This window comes from Habropoda laboriosa, unplaced genomic scaffold, assembly GCF_001263275.1.
Source record: "Habropoda laboriosa isolate 0110345459 unplaced genomic scaffold, ASM126327v1 scaffold28, whole genome shotgun sequence".
Lineage (NCBI taxonomy): Eukaryota > Metazoa > Arthropoda > Insecta > Hymenoptera > Apidae > Habropoda > Habropoda laboriosa.
In genome coordinates this window covers 2303811-2323576 of record NW_017100174.1, presented here as the reverse complement: position 1 = coordinate 2323576, position 19766 = coordinate 2303811, and the positions used below count along the sequence as shown (strand labels likewise).

The 19766-nt window shown below is 44.6% G+C and overlaps 1 protein-coding gene across 1 annotated transcript in view; it reads left to right on the top strand.

Annotated features, from left to right (window-relative positions):
* The window catches only part of LOC108578733 (protein groucho-like), a 101927-nt gene that overhangs the window by 50945 nt on the left and 31216 nt on the right, over positions 1-19766 (top strand). The window contains exon 10 of the mRNA XM_017942110.1: positions 1116-1377. Coding sequence (XP_017797599.1) covers positions 1116-1377 — 262 coding nt within the window. The remainder of the gene's footprint in view (positions 1-1115; positions 1378-19766) is intronic.

Here is a 19766-nt window from a genome sequence, read left to right as displayed (position 1 = left end):
CACGAACCACTGTACACCAAAATAATAGTAAAATAAAAAAAAAAAAATGAAAAGGCAGTAAAAGGGTAATGAAAGAGAACAAAAACTACGCTTTGTTGCTGACAATTACACCTAAAAACCACAATTATACTTATCACCAAACTTCAGCCAACCGGTATGCAAACACACATTCCATCGTTGCAAAACCAATTAATTAAATCATCTTACACGAGATCCTCAATCCCATAGACACTCAGCACGAACCACAGTAGACAGAAATGATAAGAAACTAAAAAAAAGAAGAAAGTAATAGAAAGGTAGTATATAGAAACCACCAAAAGTCCATCCAAACAAACATTCCATCATTCTGCGCGAAAACCCTAACTCCGTAGACACTCAGCACGATCAGCACACTCACCACAGTACACCAAAGTAGCAACAAACAAAAAGAAGCAAAAAGTATTAGACGATTGCAAAAGTTCGCGCCTGATTTTCAAAGGTGGCCAGAACCTTATCGACTTCGGCACAAATGTTTCTTTTAGCGTGATGTTACATTCGTACCGAAAGACACACCGCTTGTGTTTTATTTTGAAATAATTCGTTTCATTCCATTTCAGTTTCAAATGAAATCTGCTTTTGTACACACCGATTGTGTTTTATTTTCAAATCGGGCACGAACTTTTGCAATCATCCGATAGTAGGAAGGTAGTATAGAAACCACCAAAAATCGCTCCACCGTCATCCAAATAAACATTCCATCGTTCTATCCAAAATCCCCAACTCGACAGACACTCGGCACGAACCACAGCACACCGAAACAGCAACAACGAGAAAGAAAAGAAACCTGGTATAGAACCCGCCAAAAATCGCTCCACCGTCATCCAAACAAACATTCCCCCGTTCCAAAAAGCAATTAATTAAACCATCCTACCCTAAATCCCTTAATCCCACGGACACTCGGCGCGAACCACGGTACACCGAAATAATAAGAAACTATGTAAAAGAAAGAGAAAAGAGAAAAAAAAAAAGAGAAAAGGAAAGAAGTAGTAGAATGGTGGTAGTAGTAGAAGCATAAGAAAAAGCGTCGTAAGCGTGTCCATTGTCGCATGTTCCAGCAACAGATTCACGCGCAGCAGCTGCCGCACGGTGCGGTCGTCGGCGGTCTTCCGCCAACATCCCGCGGCCGCGGCTGCGGTTCAGGCACAGGCGCAAGCGCTTCTGAAGCCGTCGGACCTGCAGCAACATCGGGCGGCCGCGGAGACGCCCGAGGACCGTAAACCGATCGCCCTCACCGACGACAGGCTCAGACGATCCGTCTCGCCGCCGGAGAAATTCCGCAGCCGCACCCCCGACCTCGAGACCGATCCCAAGAGGCGGAAGGAGGAGAAGCTCGGACACGTGAGTTTAATCCTTGCCTGATAATACCCCCCCGTGTGCCGCCTTTTGTTTTTGCGCCAACGCAAGCAAGAGAGAGCGCTCGCGTACACACACACACACACAACACACACACACTTGCACACCCTTCGATCCACCTGTTACGCGCCATTTAAGAATACGCGCCCGGAAGGATCTGCCTCGTGCCTCTTTGTTACCCTACTGGATAACGCTGCTGTCAGGAGGTCTTTTTTTTAACGATCTGGCTAGATTACCTGGGTTTTAGGAATTTTCTTTTTCACTTTCGTTCTCTTTTCGAGCGAACGTTTAGCGGGGAATTTCAGTTTGATTTGAAGTCTTTGCGAATGGAGGACTAGGTGCAATATTGAGGTTAATGCTTCTGTTTTTTTTTTTTTAAGGGAATTATGGCAGAATTAGGTTTTTTTCAGACAGAGGTAGGCACGTGAGTTGGTAGGCTATGGCAACTATTAAGTATATGCGAGTTTGTAGTGTTCCGTGAACGCGTATGAGTCCATCGTCCTCAAAGGGTCAATTGGTGTGAATTTAGTTCGATTCGAGGGATGAAAACTTTTTTTTTTAAATAGAAAGTGTTTATTACTAGGTTGCTGAAAATTTCTATCACAATTACTGTAATTTCTTAATTGCTGTTACTTCATTTCTATCATTAAGGTTAACATTTGCTCAATGTTTCTGTTACAATCGAAATTCTGTTATCCTTCTGAGATCCGAAAAATCTGCCTGAACAGATATTCCGTTTAAAGGTATCAAGTGTTCCATACGTATTTTCGAGCAATTTCGTTCTATCCTCTGTAATCAGTAAAATATCGTGCAAGCATTGTACGAGATAAAAATTTGCAAAAACGTAGAATTCGCGGAAATTTCCTCCCATGTTGAAGCACCACAGGTCGAATAAAACCACGACATAATCCTCAAAGAAGATATCGTTGCGCAGTTTTTATAGTCGTTTCCAGGAACCAACCACCACGTCCCCGTCGAATATACATCAGGCGAAACATCGATGCATGCACATATATACCTTGTGCTCCAACGACTCAAACTCAGGGCAAATAAAATTCGACTCTCCCGGTATTACGCGGCCGCGTGTAACGTATCCATTCCCGGTATACTCGAACCAACAAACCAATAAAACTCCAAAACCGTCGTACCTACTCCTAACCTCCGTCGTCTAACAACAACCGGTACACCGGGAAAGAAAAATTCTTCGTGGAAGTTTCGATAAGTCGACCACGCGAGCGAAACGCGAATAACGAAGTCTTCTCGTTCCACGAACACGATATATTCTACCCTTCGTGTCGAGTCGAGGAAACGGAATAAAGCAGCATGCTGCAGTTTCTTCCTCAACACATATGTACGTGTGTGTAAAGGTAGATGGGAAAAAATGTGAATTGGAAATCATCGAAATTGACGGTTCCTGTTTTAAGGCCTCGCAATTTTTAAATGCAACGATTGTGAATTACGGAGGTTGAAATATCTGATTTTCACGCTGTGAGTAAACGTTTGGGTTAAGCGTCTGTTTAGTGTCTGAATAATTGAATTAAATATTAAGCGTCTGACATGTGAAAAATTATGAAAGCTGAGAGAAATTTTCAGATGTCGAAGCGAGAGCGAAAAGAAAATTTCTGTTTGGAGAATTACTTGATTATTGTGAAACTTGTGTCAGGTGAAATTTAGTTAATTGAAGTATTGCAGTTCAGTTTCTCACATTTTGTCTGATGGGAAATTCATGTGTTAGAACAGTGAATCTTAACCTTTCATAAAAGTACACTTTGTTGCTAGATCTAGCGGCTTCTGAGCTCTCACGCCGCACCCCCAAAAGTTTCAGTTCTATACCACAAAATATTCCAAACAACGAAATAAAAATTGAGAATTTTTCAAAGATCCCCGAAGCAACTTCGCTCCATCAAATTCCCAATGAAAATCTCGAAATCTTAACGTTCCCCCGAAACTCTCCCTTAACGTTGCAGCAACCGTAGAACCAAGCGCTCTAAGCTCGCATGAATTTTAAAAATGGCCACTGTTCCCCCGTCGAACCGACGAAACGGAATAAAGAATCATACTGCAATTTGTCACAGTGTACACATGCACACCGGGCAGAACTGTACAATATAGACAGAAAGGGAGCGCTGGCGAGAGCGAGACAGAGAGAGAGAGAGAGAGCAAATAAAAGAGAGACGAGCATAGAGCAGCCTAAAAATTGGATTACTTTTGTCCGCGGTAAAATGGAAAAGCGGGGCGGGTAACGCGGGCGTAACGTGAGCGCGTACCATTCGTCGCAGTCGTGGGAGTTTCTCCACGGCGTGGCTCCGTGAAATATCCATGAAAACAGGCTCCTTTGTCAGGATCGCGACGACAAAGTGCGCGCGCGAGAGACGCGAGAGACGCGAGCGACGCGGGGAGGCGCGTAATTAAAAACCGTGAAAACAGGCGAACTGCAGGCTGTCGCTTCGCTCTCGCGCTCTCTCGCTAAATTGGATTATTTTTCTCAGCCTGGTTCCTCCGTTCCTCCCCTTCTTCACCTGCTGCAGGAGTTAGAGGAGAGGGGAAATGGGAAGGGTGGCAATGGTGGTGGTGGTGGTGGTGGTGCTGCTTCCGCCGTGTTTCCCTCGACCCGGCTGCTTCCCAACGATTAAAATACTCCTTCGCGAGTGTACCTCGTTTTCGCGTAACCTCTTCCTCTCCGTCCTTCTTCCCCATCTTCTTCTTTCTCCAAACCCGCTCTTTCTCTCTCTCTCTCTCCTCGTTTTCGTTTCGTTCCCGTGCCCTTTTCGCCGGACCAGCGCCGTTTTCTCGTCGCCGGTAAAGTGACGCGTCGCGACGCGGTCACGAGCGGCCGTAGGAAAGCGCAAGCGAAATCGCCCTCCGTTTTCGTTCCGCTTTCGAGACGCGAGAATTCACCACTGTGGAAATTAAAGGGGGCTTTCCCTCTCTGCTCTCTAGTTTGTGTTCTTTCTCGCTTCGGATTACCGGGATTCTTGAAATTTTGACAGACCCCCCAACCGGTATAAATAGTCATTCATCACTGCTGTGCCTCCCTACCGACATACGCTAAGCTCTAATTAGCACTTTGGACCTGGTGAATGCGCGATATTTCGCGACTCTCCTCTCTTTCTCCCACTCTCCCGAGGAAATTTTTCGGCAACGTCGAGCTGTTTCCGGCGCGTTCTTCGTGGGAACGCTGACGATTTTCTGTTGTACGTGGAAAGAAGAAATTTTGATAATCGATAAAGAGAAGATCTAAGGCTTTCACGGCCCGGAGGATTGATTAATTATGATTATCGGTGTGTTTCGCGAACCCTGAAACGTCCGAATAATCTTTCCATAAGGACACGGTTTACACCCGAAAGCCTCGATAATACTGATAAAAGGAAGGTTGCAGCAATTAATATTTGCTAATTCTTTGCACTCGAAAGTCGCCTACAACAACGCTACTGAAAGTTACCCGGAAAATCTATCCGTTTTAATATTCTTCCCACTTGGGAGAAAAACGACAGAGAAAGTTTTTTCCTCGAAAAGTTTGTGAAAAAATATTTTTTTCGAAATATTTCCTCGAATTAACGATCTACTTGGGGAAAAATTCACGGGACCTTGTTACCCGTTCCGCTAAGTTCGGTACACCGTGAAAACCAGTTTTGCCAGTCTGTTCGTGCGTGTGTTGTTTTTTTTCTTTCTCCTTTTTTTTTCAAATATCTGTTAAACAACTTCTTCAACATTGTTCACGTTTCCTCGACAATCCGCTCGCAAACATTCCAGGCCGAGTATAGCGAACGCGTTGGCGTTCCTTGCAGGCAGGAATTTTTGAGTTGCTGGAGAAACGTTTACGCTCTCTCATTATTCATGTGTTTCTCGCCGCCACTTAGCTCGGAATCGCGTGCCAGACTCGATAAAAATTAAATGTACATTTTATCTGCAATGTAAGGTAGCAACGCGGAATTCATAGCGAGGCGGCGTACGCTGACTTGTTGGTTTTTAGAAAGAGAGAGAGAGCCGTACGTAACGACTCGATCTTAATTACAACGGTAATTGCAGAATAAAACCGAGAGCAAGTGATTCTGCTGTTTGTTAAACAGTTTAGTTTAGCAAGCAGAAATTTCTGTCATTTTTTTCTCTCTCTCTCTCTCCCTCTCTCTTTTCACAAACATCGCATGTTTTTCACCGAATCCATTTTTTTTTCGTTTTTTAACGTGAACCGTTTACCGAAACAAAGACTGAATATTTATAGTCTTTTCGTGTGTAATTTTTCAAACGTCTATCGTGAATCTACATTTTTTCCCCCGCGAGGTGTGTAGGCTGTGTTACAAAGTCCGTGTATGTATTTCAAGAGTTGATATAAAAAATAGCAAAGTTCAGTGATTTTTCGAAATATGAATGAAAATAACGATAGAGAAGAGAGTCGTTCGGCTGTGAACGAAGTCTTCGTTCGAAGTAGAACGTTCTACAGGGAAAAACTGTCCCATATTTTCAACTTAATTTTTGTACATTTTTAATTGCAGCATATTGTCATTATTTTGAAAAACGTTCATTGTTATTTTTGCATAGTTGATTTATTATATATATAAGGATATTGAAAAACAGAATATTTTGAAACTGATACATTTTGTTTAATACATACTAGTTATAGTGCATAAAAATAAAACGTTTTAATTTTTGTAATTTTCCAAAGTATGATACTTGACAAAACAAAGATCATGCCGCCATAGCGGCGACACCGATTTCTAGAACAAAATTGAAATGCCGCCACTATGGCGGCACCGATCGCAAAGGGTTAAAACTAAAGTTAAAATCTTGAAATCTAAAAATCTTTGAATCGTACATAAACTTCTACTTTCAAGCACGATGCTCATTTCTACTTCCTTTATCACACGTTTCATTTTTCAACTAAACGAACTCTTAATTCTAAATCCTAGTATCCCCCTGTCTTCCCTCGAAACACATTAATTAACAATAAAACTCTCGAATCGTCCGAATTTAATCATAGGATTAACCCAGAATCAAACTCCCCCCGCGTTTCTTCGCCGCAACAGCAACATTCCGTGTAATTTTCGCGAAGCATCTCGCCGCAGAAGCGACACAGCCTTCTTCCACGTTTAACAGTAAAACGTTGAAATTACTTCCGAGCTGGACAGAACCGGACGCGCGTACCTGTCGTGTTCAATTGTCGCGTTGAAGCTCGAAAGTCCCGAGCAGGAACCCTAAGTCACGCTCGTGCGATTTTCCCCTCTCTTTTCCACCCCTAAACTTTCTGTCTCTCCCTCGCCTGCTCGCCACGTTTCCTGTATCTCGAGCGTCTTTCTCTGTCTGGAGGGAACTAACGACGCGTCGTTTACACGGGCAATCCCTCGAACCCCAAGGGTGGTTGGAAGTTTGTTTGAAGTTGAGGCACTGACCGGACTCCGTCATCAACTCCATTTACCGGCGTAGGTGTACGAGCATCGGCGTGTGAGTCGCACGGCGAACAAGTGCGATCGACCGACGCCGAGCTGTCCATCCTGTCGCACATGTGTACCAACTGGTACTGCGAGCAATTGTATCGGGAAAGGCACTCGAGGCGCTGCCGAAAATGCGAAAATTGCCGTCCAGGAGCTCGGTCCACAGTTTTCCGGGATGTTTGCCAGCTGTGGTAAAAAATTTCAGAGCAAATATTTATTTTTCATTTACCCTGGATCGAGGAGGTGTATTATACCCAGGTGTTCGGTAATTTGTAGTACAACAAGCAGGTGATTCCTTGAAAAAGAAATGGAGCAAAGTTGTTCGATTGCTTGTGTACTTTTTGAGAAATGTGATTTTGAACAGGGAAAGGTATTAGAAGTGCTGTTGAAAATTTGAAAATTGCCATCTAGAAACTGGGTTCTTAGTTTTCCGGGCTGTTTGCTAGGTGTGGCGCAAAATTTGAGAGAAAATGTACTTTTTTTATTTTCTGGTGGATGGAGGAGTATTATGTTAATTGTTTGGCAATTCGTAGTATAGCAAGTAGGTGATTCTTTATAAAGAAATGAGTAAAGAAAGTGGGATAAAGTTCGATTGCTTTCGTAGTTCCTGAGAAAATGTGTATTTTACGCGTGGTCAAAGTGTTAGTTTGAATAATAATTAGCCGATGCTGCTGTGTAGAAATTAGTTAATTTTGTGAATGAGGCTTGCGCTCGAAGTGCTCGAAATGGAAGGATCGAGGGGATGTTTTGGTTTAAATATTGAAATACAAATAATATACGATAACTTTTACAAATTGCAACCCTAATTATTTCGGAAAGTAACTACTTCATATTACTTCGTTAAATAAGCGATCAAGATTGCCAGTTAAACATTGAATTGAACTCGTTCAACTTACAGCTGTAGCGTTGCAATGTCACGTTCGAAGTTACGTTTCTCAGAAACTAGGCAAGCGATCAAAAAACTTCATTCTATGATACAATTTTTACTTATTTTTTTTATAAGAAATCACTTCCTAAGCACACTCTGTATAGTGTTCTACTATGTTAAGCAACACAAAAGTGAAGTTTTATTGGCGTTTCATTGATGCAGCGCAATAATTTCAGCGCCTGTGTGATAATCGAATTTATCAAGAAAAGAAGAAAATTTTCTGCACGTTTTACAAGTTCACAAATTGCTAGAAGCGTACAGGTACAATTGTGCACATACGTTGAATAGGATTCTCGAGACACGTTGCATTGAAAATCTCGTTCTGTCTGCAAAGTGTGTAAGTTTTATGGACTTGTGCCTCGCGCTGCGTTCGGTGTAGTATTGACTGAAGTGGCAAATGTAATTTGTTCCCGGAATTCGCGTGCCACGACGAATTGTCCATTTAACCCTTTCGAAATGCCAGTTACGCGGAGAATTCGGATGAAACGTTGGTTACTGCACGTTGTTCCCGCGCTCAGAAATATCTCCGAAGAAAAATGCCGATTGCTATTTTCGAATTTGGAAAATACGGGAAATTTCACTCTCGAGGAATTTCTAGCGGGTTTGAAACGAATGTTCGCAACGTTTCTTAAGTGGAAATTCGAAAGACGACGTTTAGATACTTGTACGTAGATTTGCTCAACAATTGTTCCACTATCTTTCGCCATCTTTGAGGTATTAGGTGTAGAAATGAATTCTTTTCGACTGGATTCACATAATTGATAACAGAGCCATCGAGTTTCTGTCACGATGATATTCGCAAACTTCCAGAAAAATGACAAAAATCGATAAAAAAATAATGCAAATTATTTCGACGATTGATCTGTTTTCGTTCTTTTTAAATAAAACCTTGATTGTACCCAAAATTCGGAAAAAATTCATAGTCCAGTCTTTAAATTTCTGAAGTCTGTCATTTTTTTCTATATGGTCGGTTTTGAGTATACACTACCGCCCAAAAGTTTCGAATCACCGAGCATTGCAATTTACACAAAAACTTCCAGAAAAAAGTCGGCGACTTTGAGAATTTTTTATCATTCGAATCAGTTGATATGAGATAAATTGATAAAAGTAGAATGGAGATAAACTTCAAATCTATAAAAAATTAGCAGCAGATTTAATATCGATGAAAAGTGGGAGGTGATTCCAAACTTTTGGCCGGTAGTGTATGTGTCTTGATAGTTAATATAGTCTTCTTATTGTAATTTCTGACAAAGTCGGTGCTTGGTAACTGATCCCATGTTTTCAGATATTAAAACATCGTATTTGATTGTACCCAGAAATCGAAAACCTGACAGTTTCCTTATCCTCCTAGAACTTAACATCTTTCTGAACAATGAACCGGTCCAAATAGTCTCACAAGCTCCACAAACTTTTCTTCCTACCCAACCATTTCATCTTCAGCAAAATTTCATTTCAACGAAAAAACCGAGTACGATATAAATATATACATAAAACGGAACAGAATTAAACGGTGGTGCAAGTGAAATTTATACAGCGAACACAAGGAATATTAACGCGAAAATTCAAACCTTCCATTTTTTTTTCCTTCTTCCCCTCTTCTTTGTGCAAAAGCGCAAACAACATCGAGCGCCGGTCCTAGGCACGAGAAAAACGCGTCAGACTTACGGTGGGTAAAAGTAGCTTGAACGAGAGGCATTCAAGGAAGATGTTAATAAAATTGTTGGCGCGCGCGGTAAAGTTGCGCGGAGCGGAGCTTGGGGCTTGGTAACGCTGAGGGGCCGTCGACGCCGCTAGGTATAGGCATACGGTGTGCAAGTGAAATTCTGAGCAGGAAACTGGGTACGTTAATTTTGAACGCTAAAGCTCGCGGCATGTGACGCGGTATGAATGCAAGAGATATGTGAATTACACTCCATTGTCTTGAGGACATCGCTCAAATCACAGTGCTCGCGTTTACGAACAAAGGTTCCACCGGTGTTCTCGAACTCCACGGAACACTACAACTTTACTCGTTCAAACTTTTCGTTCGAACGATAAAAGGCTAACTCTCTCCGTTCCGTTCATCGATATGTAGATTCGACGGAGCGTTTCGAAAGTGTCGATATAGAAGATACACGCGAAAGAGACTTACTTGGTCAACGTTTTACAGTTATCGAATTTTAAGTGGTTCAAGTGAACGGCCGTGCAAATAGTGTGTAACATTGATTTTTCGAGCGGTGCGACTCGCGAGAGGTCCGCAGGTGTAACCAAAATTGTTTAACACAAGTTACAAGAGTAACAGAAAAAAATATGAATTTTTTTTTGCCGGGGAAAAAATGTGATATATTTTTTAGTAATTTAGAATTTTAGTAATTAGTTTACTACGTGTGTCTCCGGATAGAAAAAGGTCATTTACCCAATCGCAATTTCGTTTCATCCGCAATTCTGACTTTTGCGCTGTTTTTCCTCCTGCACACTCAACTTTCCATATTTCCCCCTAATGAATATTTCCGAGGAAAAGTGCGTTCCTATTACGAAACGGTTAACTTCTACCCGAGTCTCTATCGTTTCCTTCGGCAAGCTTGCACTTTTGCAACGCCCTGTACGACCACGGTCGCTTGATTAACAATCGCGAGGACAAAATGCGCGCACGAGGCTCGGGCTGTGTGTTGTATCGTTCGATAACGTAACAGGTACTCGCGTATCCCGCGTTTAAAAAGGGTCCGGAGGAAAATTTTAATTGAAATTTCGCACACGATCAGCCGGTTAATTAAATAACACCGGGCAACAAACTTTTCTCATCGCGGGGGTAGGGATGTAAACTGCGCGAAATTACGTACACGGTTGCACGGTTCGGATGAAACCGATTTCACGCTTCTTTACCGCAATCAATTCTTTCTCTCCTCGTCGAAAATCACACCACCGGTACCGGTGGATACTTGAACCACCACGAACCAACCCCCCCCCCCCCCTGATTGTGCGTCTTGTGGCCAATGGTCGAAACCCCATTAATCGAAACAGTTCCTCGAAAATTAGCTAACAATGGAGCACGCCGCAATCGATACGGGCCACTCTCGTTCGTTTCGTCCTGACCTTTAGCACGGCCGAGTGTTCCGCAAGATTTCAGATTTAACGAGCACACACAGAGTGTAGAGAAACCTGCAGCCTAGAATCTACACAAAGGCCCGCACAAATACACGTACACCTGTACATATACATATGTACACACGAATACATAGGTAGATGGAAACACGCCCACGCGGACGGGCGCGAGACAGTGCGTCACGGATGGTCGCATGCAATTCACAACAGTCTACGGGCAGAGCTTAAGTGTGTTCCCCTCGTGGGTAACGTTCCGCCACCGGCTCGTGTATTAGTGTCAGAGACACGGGCAGGGATGAAGAGGGAAGGGTATAACCGGAAATGAGTTCTCGCGTGTCCACGCTTGGCTCTTGGAACTACTATTCAGTTCCCTCTTTCCTTCTCTCGGTTCTCCGCTTCACCCCCCTGAGAGGATTAGTCGTAGTTCTCTGCCGCCTCTGCTTCAACCCTCTACACCTTTCTCGCTCGCTCGCTCGCTCTCCCCGCTACCTCCCTCTTTCTGGCTACCCAGCTACCCAACCCCTTCTTCGACTCGCAGGAAAGCATTAATCAAAGGAGCAGCGGTGCGCCCTGTTACCGGCACGACGAAAGATGGAAATACCGTGCACACGCTCGAGATATCACGGAAGCAAAAGGGGTGTGGGAGGTTGTGGAGGTGGGAGGAGAGGGTTAGGTTACGTCGGTGGTGGCCCCCGTGTGCTCTGCGCGTCGTCTAACCACTGTAACCACCTTTGTGACACCGTGCCTTTCAACGTGCTGTGCCTCACCTCGCCTCACCTCCCTTCGCCAACGCCTCCTCCTCCTCCTCCTCCCCCTCCCCCTGTTCTGAAGCAGTCGACACGAGAATAAAATTCCCCGATCCGTTTTACAGTTTGACGCGTTCGTAATAATGCCTGGCATTCGTGAGCGTACGCGTGCCGTCTAGGAGAGAAAACCTGTGCGGGCGGGAAAAAGAGGAGGAGGAGGAGTATAGGTTGGTCTCGCGGGGACGCGATTTTCCACCGTGAAGCGTGTGGAATCTCTCGAATGTGTGTTCTTTAATGTCGAGGGTTGAATCGTTTATGGTTTCTTCTTTTTTTATTTTTGATATTTGACGAAATAGTGAAACGGCCGTTGTCGGAAATTCTTTCATCCTTTTTTTGAGGATTTTTTTCTGTTGACTTGTTTTTGTTTTCCACGGTGTTTGAATTAAACGTCGAGCAAGGTATTGTAACGTTTTTTTTTTTATACCTCTGGGTTTATGTACACTTTTGGTGGTATTGAAAAGAAAGGGGGGGGGGAAGGGTTTGATCGTGGTTTGGGAATAATGATCGGTCTCTACCAACGCGGGTTAGGTTTATTTTCGTAGAGAAAGTTGGACGTTTGTTGGACACGTATATAGGTTGGCAGTAGGGAAAAGTAGGGACAACGAGAGTAACCGGGCAGGATGGAGAAATCGGAGCGAGTTTCGTGACTTTCGGTCGTGTGCACGAGTGACCGCCGGTGATTTCATTGACGAGCGCGGTGCCCTCGCTCAAAATGCCTGTGGTTGAAAATGGGGATGGGCGAGTTAAGGTCGGTGGTCTGATACACGACCGTCATTACCCGGCCAGTTTATTGGGCTTCCATATCAAAGAGGGGATTTTTATCGCGCATTTTCGCCGATCGATGCGCTCTGTTCGACGCGATTAGACAGAGAAACCAGACACGATTCTCCCTTATGTGCAAGACCGAAGTAATGGCTGTTTTCCAAATAGATCGCTCCATTAACCAAATTTCTGAAATACCTATGTTGGACTTGCAATAAACAGTTTCGAGCGATTAATATCAAGCTTAATTTCATTACATATGTAAACTGATATTATTACAAGTATTACTACACTCGGCAGTAACTATCAAGACTGTAGGCAGGCTACAGGTATATCTCAGGTAGATAAGTAGAATTTTTCAAATATCAAATTTCACTTAAACTCACTTTATCGTTAAAAAACGTTTAGCTCTTTCATCAAAGTCCAGGCTGAAATTTCTGGGTAATAGTAAAGACTAATTCTCACAGGATATGAAGAAAATGTTCAATGTACGATATTCCCCAATGAACATAGCGTCTAAGCTTGCGTATTTCACTTGAACCGTTGCTGAATCGAGACATCTTTATCAACGAAATCGAGCGAAATCAAGCCCACACAGCTGTAATCCAAGCCTGGCCAAAGCAACGTCTGTATACCGGCAGTTTTCCTAACGAACACCGTGTTCAGGAGTTCACCGGGAAAGCAAGCGGGAGCAGGTCCGATTCACGATCCGCGAAACGTTAACGAGCACTATCGTTGGTAAAAACGCGACCTAAGGACCGCCGAAATACTTTGTCCCTCTGCGCTCCTCCCTCGACTCTCACTCTCTCCCCTTCGCCTCCTATAGACACATCTACATACAGATGCGTAGATTCGTCTGGTGGGAATGCAGCCGGTGAACACGAGGACGTCGAAACCGTGTGCTGGTGGTGGTAAGAGTAGAGTGGGTGGAGGTAGAAGAGGAGCCAGAGGGAGAGGAGGATGGGGGTGGTTGAATTTTTCATCTGACCACGTCGAACCAATTAAAGCGGACCGCGGTACCCACCTCCTCCACCCCCGACCTCTTCCACTTTTTTCGTTCTCTCTTTATTTCCGCCCCGCGTGCTGGCCTTTATCCATTCTATCTTTCTCTCTCTCTCTCTATCTCTCCTTCACTACCTCTTCTCTCTTCCTCTTCCCCTTTTGGCCTTCTCTCTTTTCTCCACCTCTCTTCCTTCCATCTATAGCCTTTCCCTTTTTCTCTCTCTCACTCACTCTGGCTGGTTGGTTCCGTACCCCTGCCAGCGACTCCTCATCCTCAGCATCCGCATACTGTGCGCTCTCCCCCTTCCAAGCCCCTCTCTATCCTCCTCTGTTTCCTCCTGTCGAGGTCGTCTTCGTCCGTTCAGCCGGCCGCGCTCGTTCACTCTAGCGACTCGTTGGATTTTTTCGCGTCACGAGGCGGTGTAATTTATTTGGCCGAGCTAGGTACCACCGCGGCGGCGGAGGCGGCCAGAGGAGAGAAGGGCGACGTTGGCTATATAGCTCGCTACGTTGGTGGAGCAAAGAGAGGGAAGAGAAGAGAAGAGAAGAGAGCGAGAACCGGGGGCGGAAAGGAGGAATAGAGTTCTGGAGGTGGCAGAGGTGAGGCGGCAGCACAGGAGGTGGAGGTGACGCGGCTAGAATGAGAGACCAAGGGATGGCCAGCCGGCGAAAGGGGCACGGGGGAACGTGGTTTCAGTTTATTTTGTGGGTCCTACCTACCCGCTCGTCACTGTCCAACCCTGGACTGTTGGACTCGGCCGACCAGCCGTGCTCGGTTCTCCTTTCTCTTCTTACTCTCTATCTCTCTCCATATCTCTCTCTATCTCGTGTTCACTAGCTCACTCGCGCGTGCCTACGGAAACGCGTTTCTTTCTTCCTCCATCTCTGGCCTCTGTTACTTTTTTATTTCTTCCCTCCCTTTTTCTCTCTTCATTTTTCTTCCTTTTTACTTTGCTTTCTTTCTCTATCTCGATCCTACCACTCCAACCGTTCGTGTTGTCCTTCTTGTTTCTTCTTGACCACTTCTCCCCATCGTACTCCCATCTCTCTCTCTACTCTTCTCTCTTGATCTCGCTTTTTGAATACACGCCACCAGTGTGCACCGGGTCCCAGGTAACTGCGCGTAGGTGTGCACGTGTGCTAGGGACGTGTATCTTGCTCGCTGCGCTGCGGTAACAGCCGAGCTGATGTAATATTAAAGAACCAGGGACTTCCTGATGGATCCGTTGCCGCCGCTGCGTTTTTTCGATTACTTCCACGGGACAATTTTTTTCGTTGACCATCTCCTCTCTCTCTCTCTCTATACTGCCCCTCTCACCTCTATGCGCGAGTGTAGTAACGCCGCTCTAGCCACGATGCTCCGCCCTCTGTTCACCTGTACCACATGTCAACTACCACGGAGGCCCCTGCGCCTTTCTGTGCGAGAGAAATTGAAAAGGTCCTGGGGCTGTACGGAAAAGAGGTGTGCCTTTAGGTAGTAGCTGTTACGTGTTCCACCGTTCGTCCAGACCCTTTCCAAATGTTGAGATAAGAGATTGTGGCTTAGGCTGAACGTTTCCCCGGGTACTTTCCACTTGGAATGCGATACCCTGTTTGCGGAGAACTTTCACGTTTTTAACGCTGCAACTTTCTGCCGAACGGGTATCCGGATCTTAGGAATATTACTTCACCGATAATTAACGTTGCCTTTTTTTCCATTCCGTTTTTCAACCTGTGCAACACATTCGCTTCGATTGCAGGGAAGCATGAATCCGACGCGAGATTTTTCTCGGTGTAATTTGAACGTTTGCGAATGCGATCCTTGGTAAGTAGAGTGTAATTATCAGATTTAGGAGTTTTATCTTCTTTACAAGTATTAAAAATACGACGAAATTAGTCAGTGAAATAGATTACATATGTTATATGAGAAAAAGTGACTTGAAAATTGTATGCTCGTTATTATCGAAAAGTAGAGGTAAAACGAAGTAGCTTTCGAAGTGGAGATATGTGAAGTTGTTAATTCGAAATCAGTGACCTCGAAAACTGTGACAATCCAATTTTATCGGTTGTACAAGAACGGAATTGAAGGAAAAAAGTAGGTAGACAGTATGTTAATCCCGAGAATAACCTACGGTATATTTCTCTTTTAACAATCGATTTTCTGCTTCGAAAATACAACCATGTGCCCTTAATTGATTTCTGCCGGAGAGTTTAATAGCAGCTTGAAAGCCGCGAAGCGATAAGATCATAATTTTCTCGTAATGTCTGTCATAGACGTCATAAGCCCGGCTATTCTAAACGGCACCTATCGATTCGCGGCCTCGTATTACCAGCAATCGATTAAATAACGGTAATTCAACGAAACCCGAGTATTAGGCGGCGTCGGCTACGCGATTCTTGCTCAATTATTTTCTACGCTTTCATGCTCGTTCCGTGAAGCTCGAGTAGCGCCCGTTCCCTCCTCCGTTGCCCGGAATGAAAATTGCTCCTCTAAGGATCCTACATCCATCATCCTCCCGGCAGGATCTTCGGGGATATCTAAAACTGAGACATTATCGCTGATCTCGTGATTCTGATAACTACATGAACTGTTAAACGTCGCTTTATGGCAAAACTTTATAGATGGATAGAAAATCGAGGTGTATTTTATCTTGTTTGTGATTCATTTAACGGTAGCTTGGAAAATACACGTTTATCAACGCTAGAAGGACCTCACGGGTTTCAACCATCGATTAGCTATTCTTCGAAGGTGAATTTTTTGTGTAAGGAAATCGTGATTGAAAAATTAGATTAATATTAGATTAGAAATATATAAACGATACGACTTATCGGTATGGAACGTTCGCTATATTTGGAAAATTGCCAATGTATGTAGAGAAATGGAGAATTTCACTGAATCTCAGAATGAATGTTAACCCCTTAACCTATGATTTCTTTCCTGACTGTGCATCTAAGCGTCAGCCATTTTCTGTTTTAGTACTGTATCAGATAACAAAAACTAATCTGTCACAGATTAATTACATTTAGCAATCCTCAGTATTATAAATTCAAACGAAAATTAGGATTACAATTAATTTTTCTTACTAATGTAACTATTTTTCTCACATCTTCGTCAGAATCTCTGCCGCGAGTCTGACACGTTGTCATATGTTAAGGGGTTAAAGTACTATATGTATTTCTTTTTACCATAAAAATGGAGAATTTCACTGAAGCTCAGAATAAACGTTAAAGTACCATATTTCATTTTACCATAAAAATTTCGAGTTTCATTAAAGTTCGGAATAAACTTAAAAACATAATTTTTCGTATTAAAAAGAAAATTAACAATTTAATAAAAATCGACAACGAGCTTCGATTGAAAATTTTTGCCTACCTTTCTAAAAATCACAAGTCTGAGGACATTGTGGTTCGTCGAATAAGCAGAACGTGATAACCTATAACTTAAAACCATATAGTTTCGTATAACGCGAGTCAGCACACAGTGCTACTTGAATTCCCTTTCGTCTGGTAGAACAACCAGCCGGAGCAGCCTGTCTTCGTTAATATTTGAAACGGAAGAAAATTCGCGTGCATGGCACGAGGCCGGGTCACAGGGAGAGAGCCGCGAACAAACAAGTTTCTCATTTCCATGCTATAGCGGGCCGGCGATCAATTGAATAGGTTAGCCGCGATACCCGTGCAAAATACGATTCGTGTCACGATTGATATCGGTCACACCGCTCTCCTCGACTCTTCAGATCGATAACACCTTGATAATTAATTTAAAGAAACTTCATGTACACCCGACATCGCTTCTTAACCCTTCTTACCTCTATCCTTCACCATCCTCGTCTATCTCTCTCGTTTCCCTACTTCCTCTTTCCAACCGACGTGTTCCATTATGCATTCATCCTCTATCCACTTTATTATTTTTTCATTCGGAAGGCTGGAACAGTCGATATCTCGGGGCAGGTTCTTGTTACAAAACGGTCTGTCGAGCTTCTCGCAATTGTGCCGAGAGGCGTCAGAGACGTGTCTTTCTTGCCCCAGCGGGGTACTTCCTTCGCGTTCCAACCGATCCCCATCTTTTCTTCTCCTCCTCTCGTCTCTTCATCCCGAATCTCTTCTTCTCGCCTCTCTTCTTCTCACTTGTTTCCATCTCCCTCTCTCTCTCGCTTCTTCGTCTACTTTGCCCCTTCCATCTCGCGTCTATCTGAGTCGACGAATATAAAGATCTCCTCTGAAGATCTGTCGCCTTGTAACGGGTGTCTCGATGACACTGGGGTATCTTCAATTTTCCCGTAGTTCACTAAATAAACCGATCATTTGCATCCTTTTCTTCTACACCTCGGCGAAGAAGATGGGTTTAAGTTCGTTTATCGAATGGGTTCGGTGAGTTCGTTAATTAAAAGCGAACGGGAGTAATCGGTTATGATCTCTGGAGGCACGATTGGACGGGTGTTGGCGGCGCCTCGCTTCTGTTTGCTCGCGATATTCCGGTGATCCATTGTATCGGGCAATCCATTAGTGCGTGCGTATTTCGCCGATGCTGTACGGTCGCTCTGCGAATGATCGCGGCTAATTTGCCGTCCCGTATACCGTAGATTGCGTTTGAGGTTCGTTAATTAAGAGAAGAAGAGGTACCAGGCTTGGGTGTAAACATTTACGGAGAAGAATATCAATTTTATTTCACTAACGAATTATCGCCAATGTGATTACTGTACGTTCACCACAAAAAAATGATCCACATTTTTACCGATCTTAGACAAAATTCCAAAGATGTGTTACAGAAACATAATGAAACGTTCTCTGTGAAAATTCACGGTGTTCCCACGAACAGAGCATGAATGAACATAGTGAAACGCGTCGATTTAACAGAGTTCATATTATCCAGCGACCACTGGCAATCGGAGGAAAGGTTCGTAACCGAGTGATTTCCCGGTAAACCTGCCTTCCGCTCTGTCGGATCGGTTACGCGCGAGGAACAGTAGCGCGGCAGATAATTAAATGCTCGGACGGATCGCAATGAAAACGGGCACGGACGTAATGGGTCATAATATTTAGGTCACGAACGAATCTTTGCGCAGCGGTGCACCGATTGCACGCGAAGCCGCAGCTTCGTGGTGCACACCTACACTTACCACCAGAACACCAGACTTCCTCCCATCGTTTCGATCTTTCGCTGAAACGAAAGTTCTTCTCCACCTCTTCCTCACACTCTCGCAACGCGCGTACACACGCACACGGACGAAACCTCGACGAGTAAAAATCGCAACAAGGATCAGCTCCGTTCAGTCACCGACAAGGACGAGTCCTAATTAAAGGGTAAAAAAGGAGGAGCGAAGAAAGAATGAATAAAAAAAAGAAAGAAAAAAAGAGAAAATCACCTGGCGATCGGTGATTCGAGGCTCTACTGGCGGCTGCTCGTCGTCCGCGTCGAAGCGAAGTAATTAATTAATGAATTAATTAATTAATCGGCATCACGGTACCATCAGAAGTACCAATCAGCGTTCCCGCCGCTCCATACTTCTGCAAGCGTGTGGCACGCTGCTGATGCTCTTGGTCCCTCCTGCTACCGGAACGTGTACACACGTATATACACGCGGCCCATGGCACACGTACTTGACACACACACGAACTGTGCAGAGAGAGAGAGAGAGGGAGAGAGAAAGAACTCGTTCGAAAGTCTACATCGGAGATACCTTTCGAAAAAACTGCCCGCCCTCTACCGTACTCCCCCGCCCCTCTAGCAGCCTGTTCCACCCCCGTAGCATCTCCTATCAACGCCGAAGCCCATCTACCTCTGGCCTCCACTCTCTTTCTCTCTCTGTGTGCCGATGCACGCGCGAGCGTTCGTTCGAAAAAAACGACCACCGAACGAGAAGAGTATAGAGAGAGAGAGAGAGAGAGAGAATGAGGAGGTGGAGGCGGAGGAATAGATGGTGCGGGAGCAAGAGGAGAGAGAAGCGAGAGGGACGGATGGTGGCAGAGAGGCGAAGGAAAAAAAAAGAACGTACCCCTTCTCTTTCACCATACCTGGGTGTTCTGTCGAAGTCGCGGGACAAAGAGAGGCGCAGAGAGAAAGATGGACGAAGGGAGTTGGAAGGAGGAGGGGGCAGTGAGTGGAGGACTGCCTGCCCCTCGATGCTTTTCGAAACCGTGCGCCGTGGCGAGCGGCGACGCCGGCTACCCCCGAAAGCGCGATAGAAAAGGGTAAACACGTTGGCCCAGAGAGAGCCGCGGCTCCAGGTAACCAGCTCGACTCGCGCGAGCGCGTCTACGTTCGCACCGCAGTGTACGGCCGCCTCGTGTGCACTTTGCGCTCGCGTGCACGCTCGAGATACCGGCCACACTTGCACGCCTTATGCTTCTGAAACCTTTGTGTGCTGGATAGATTCGTGCGATGGG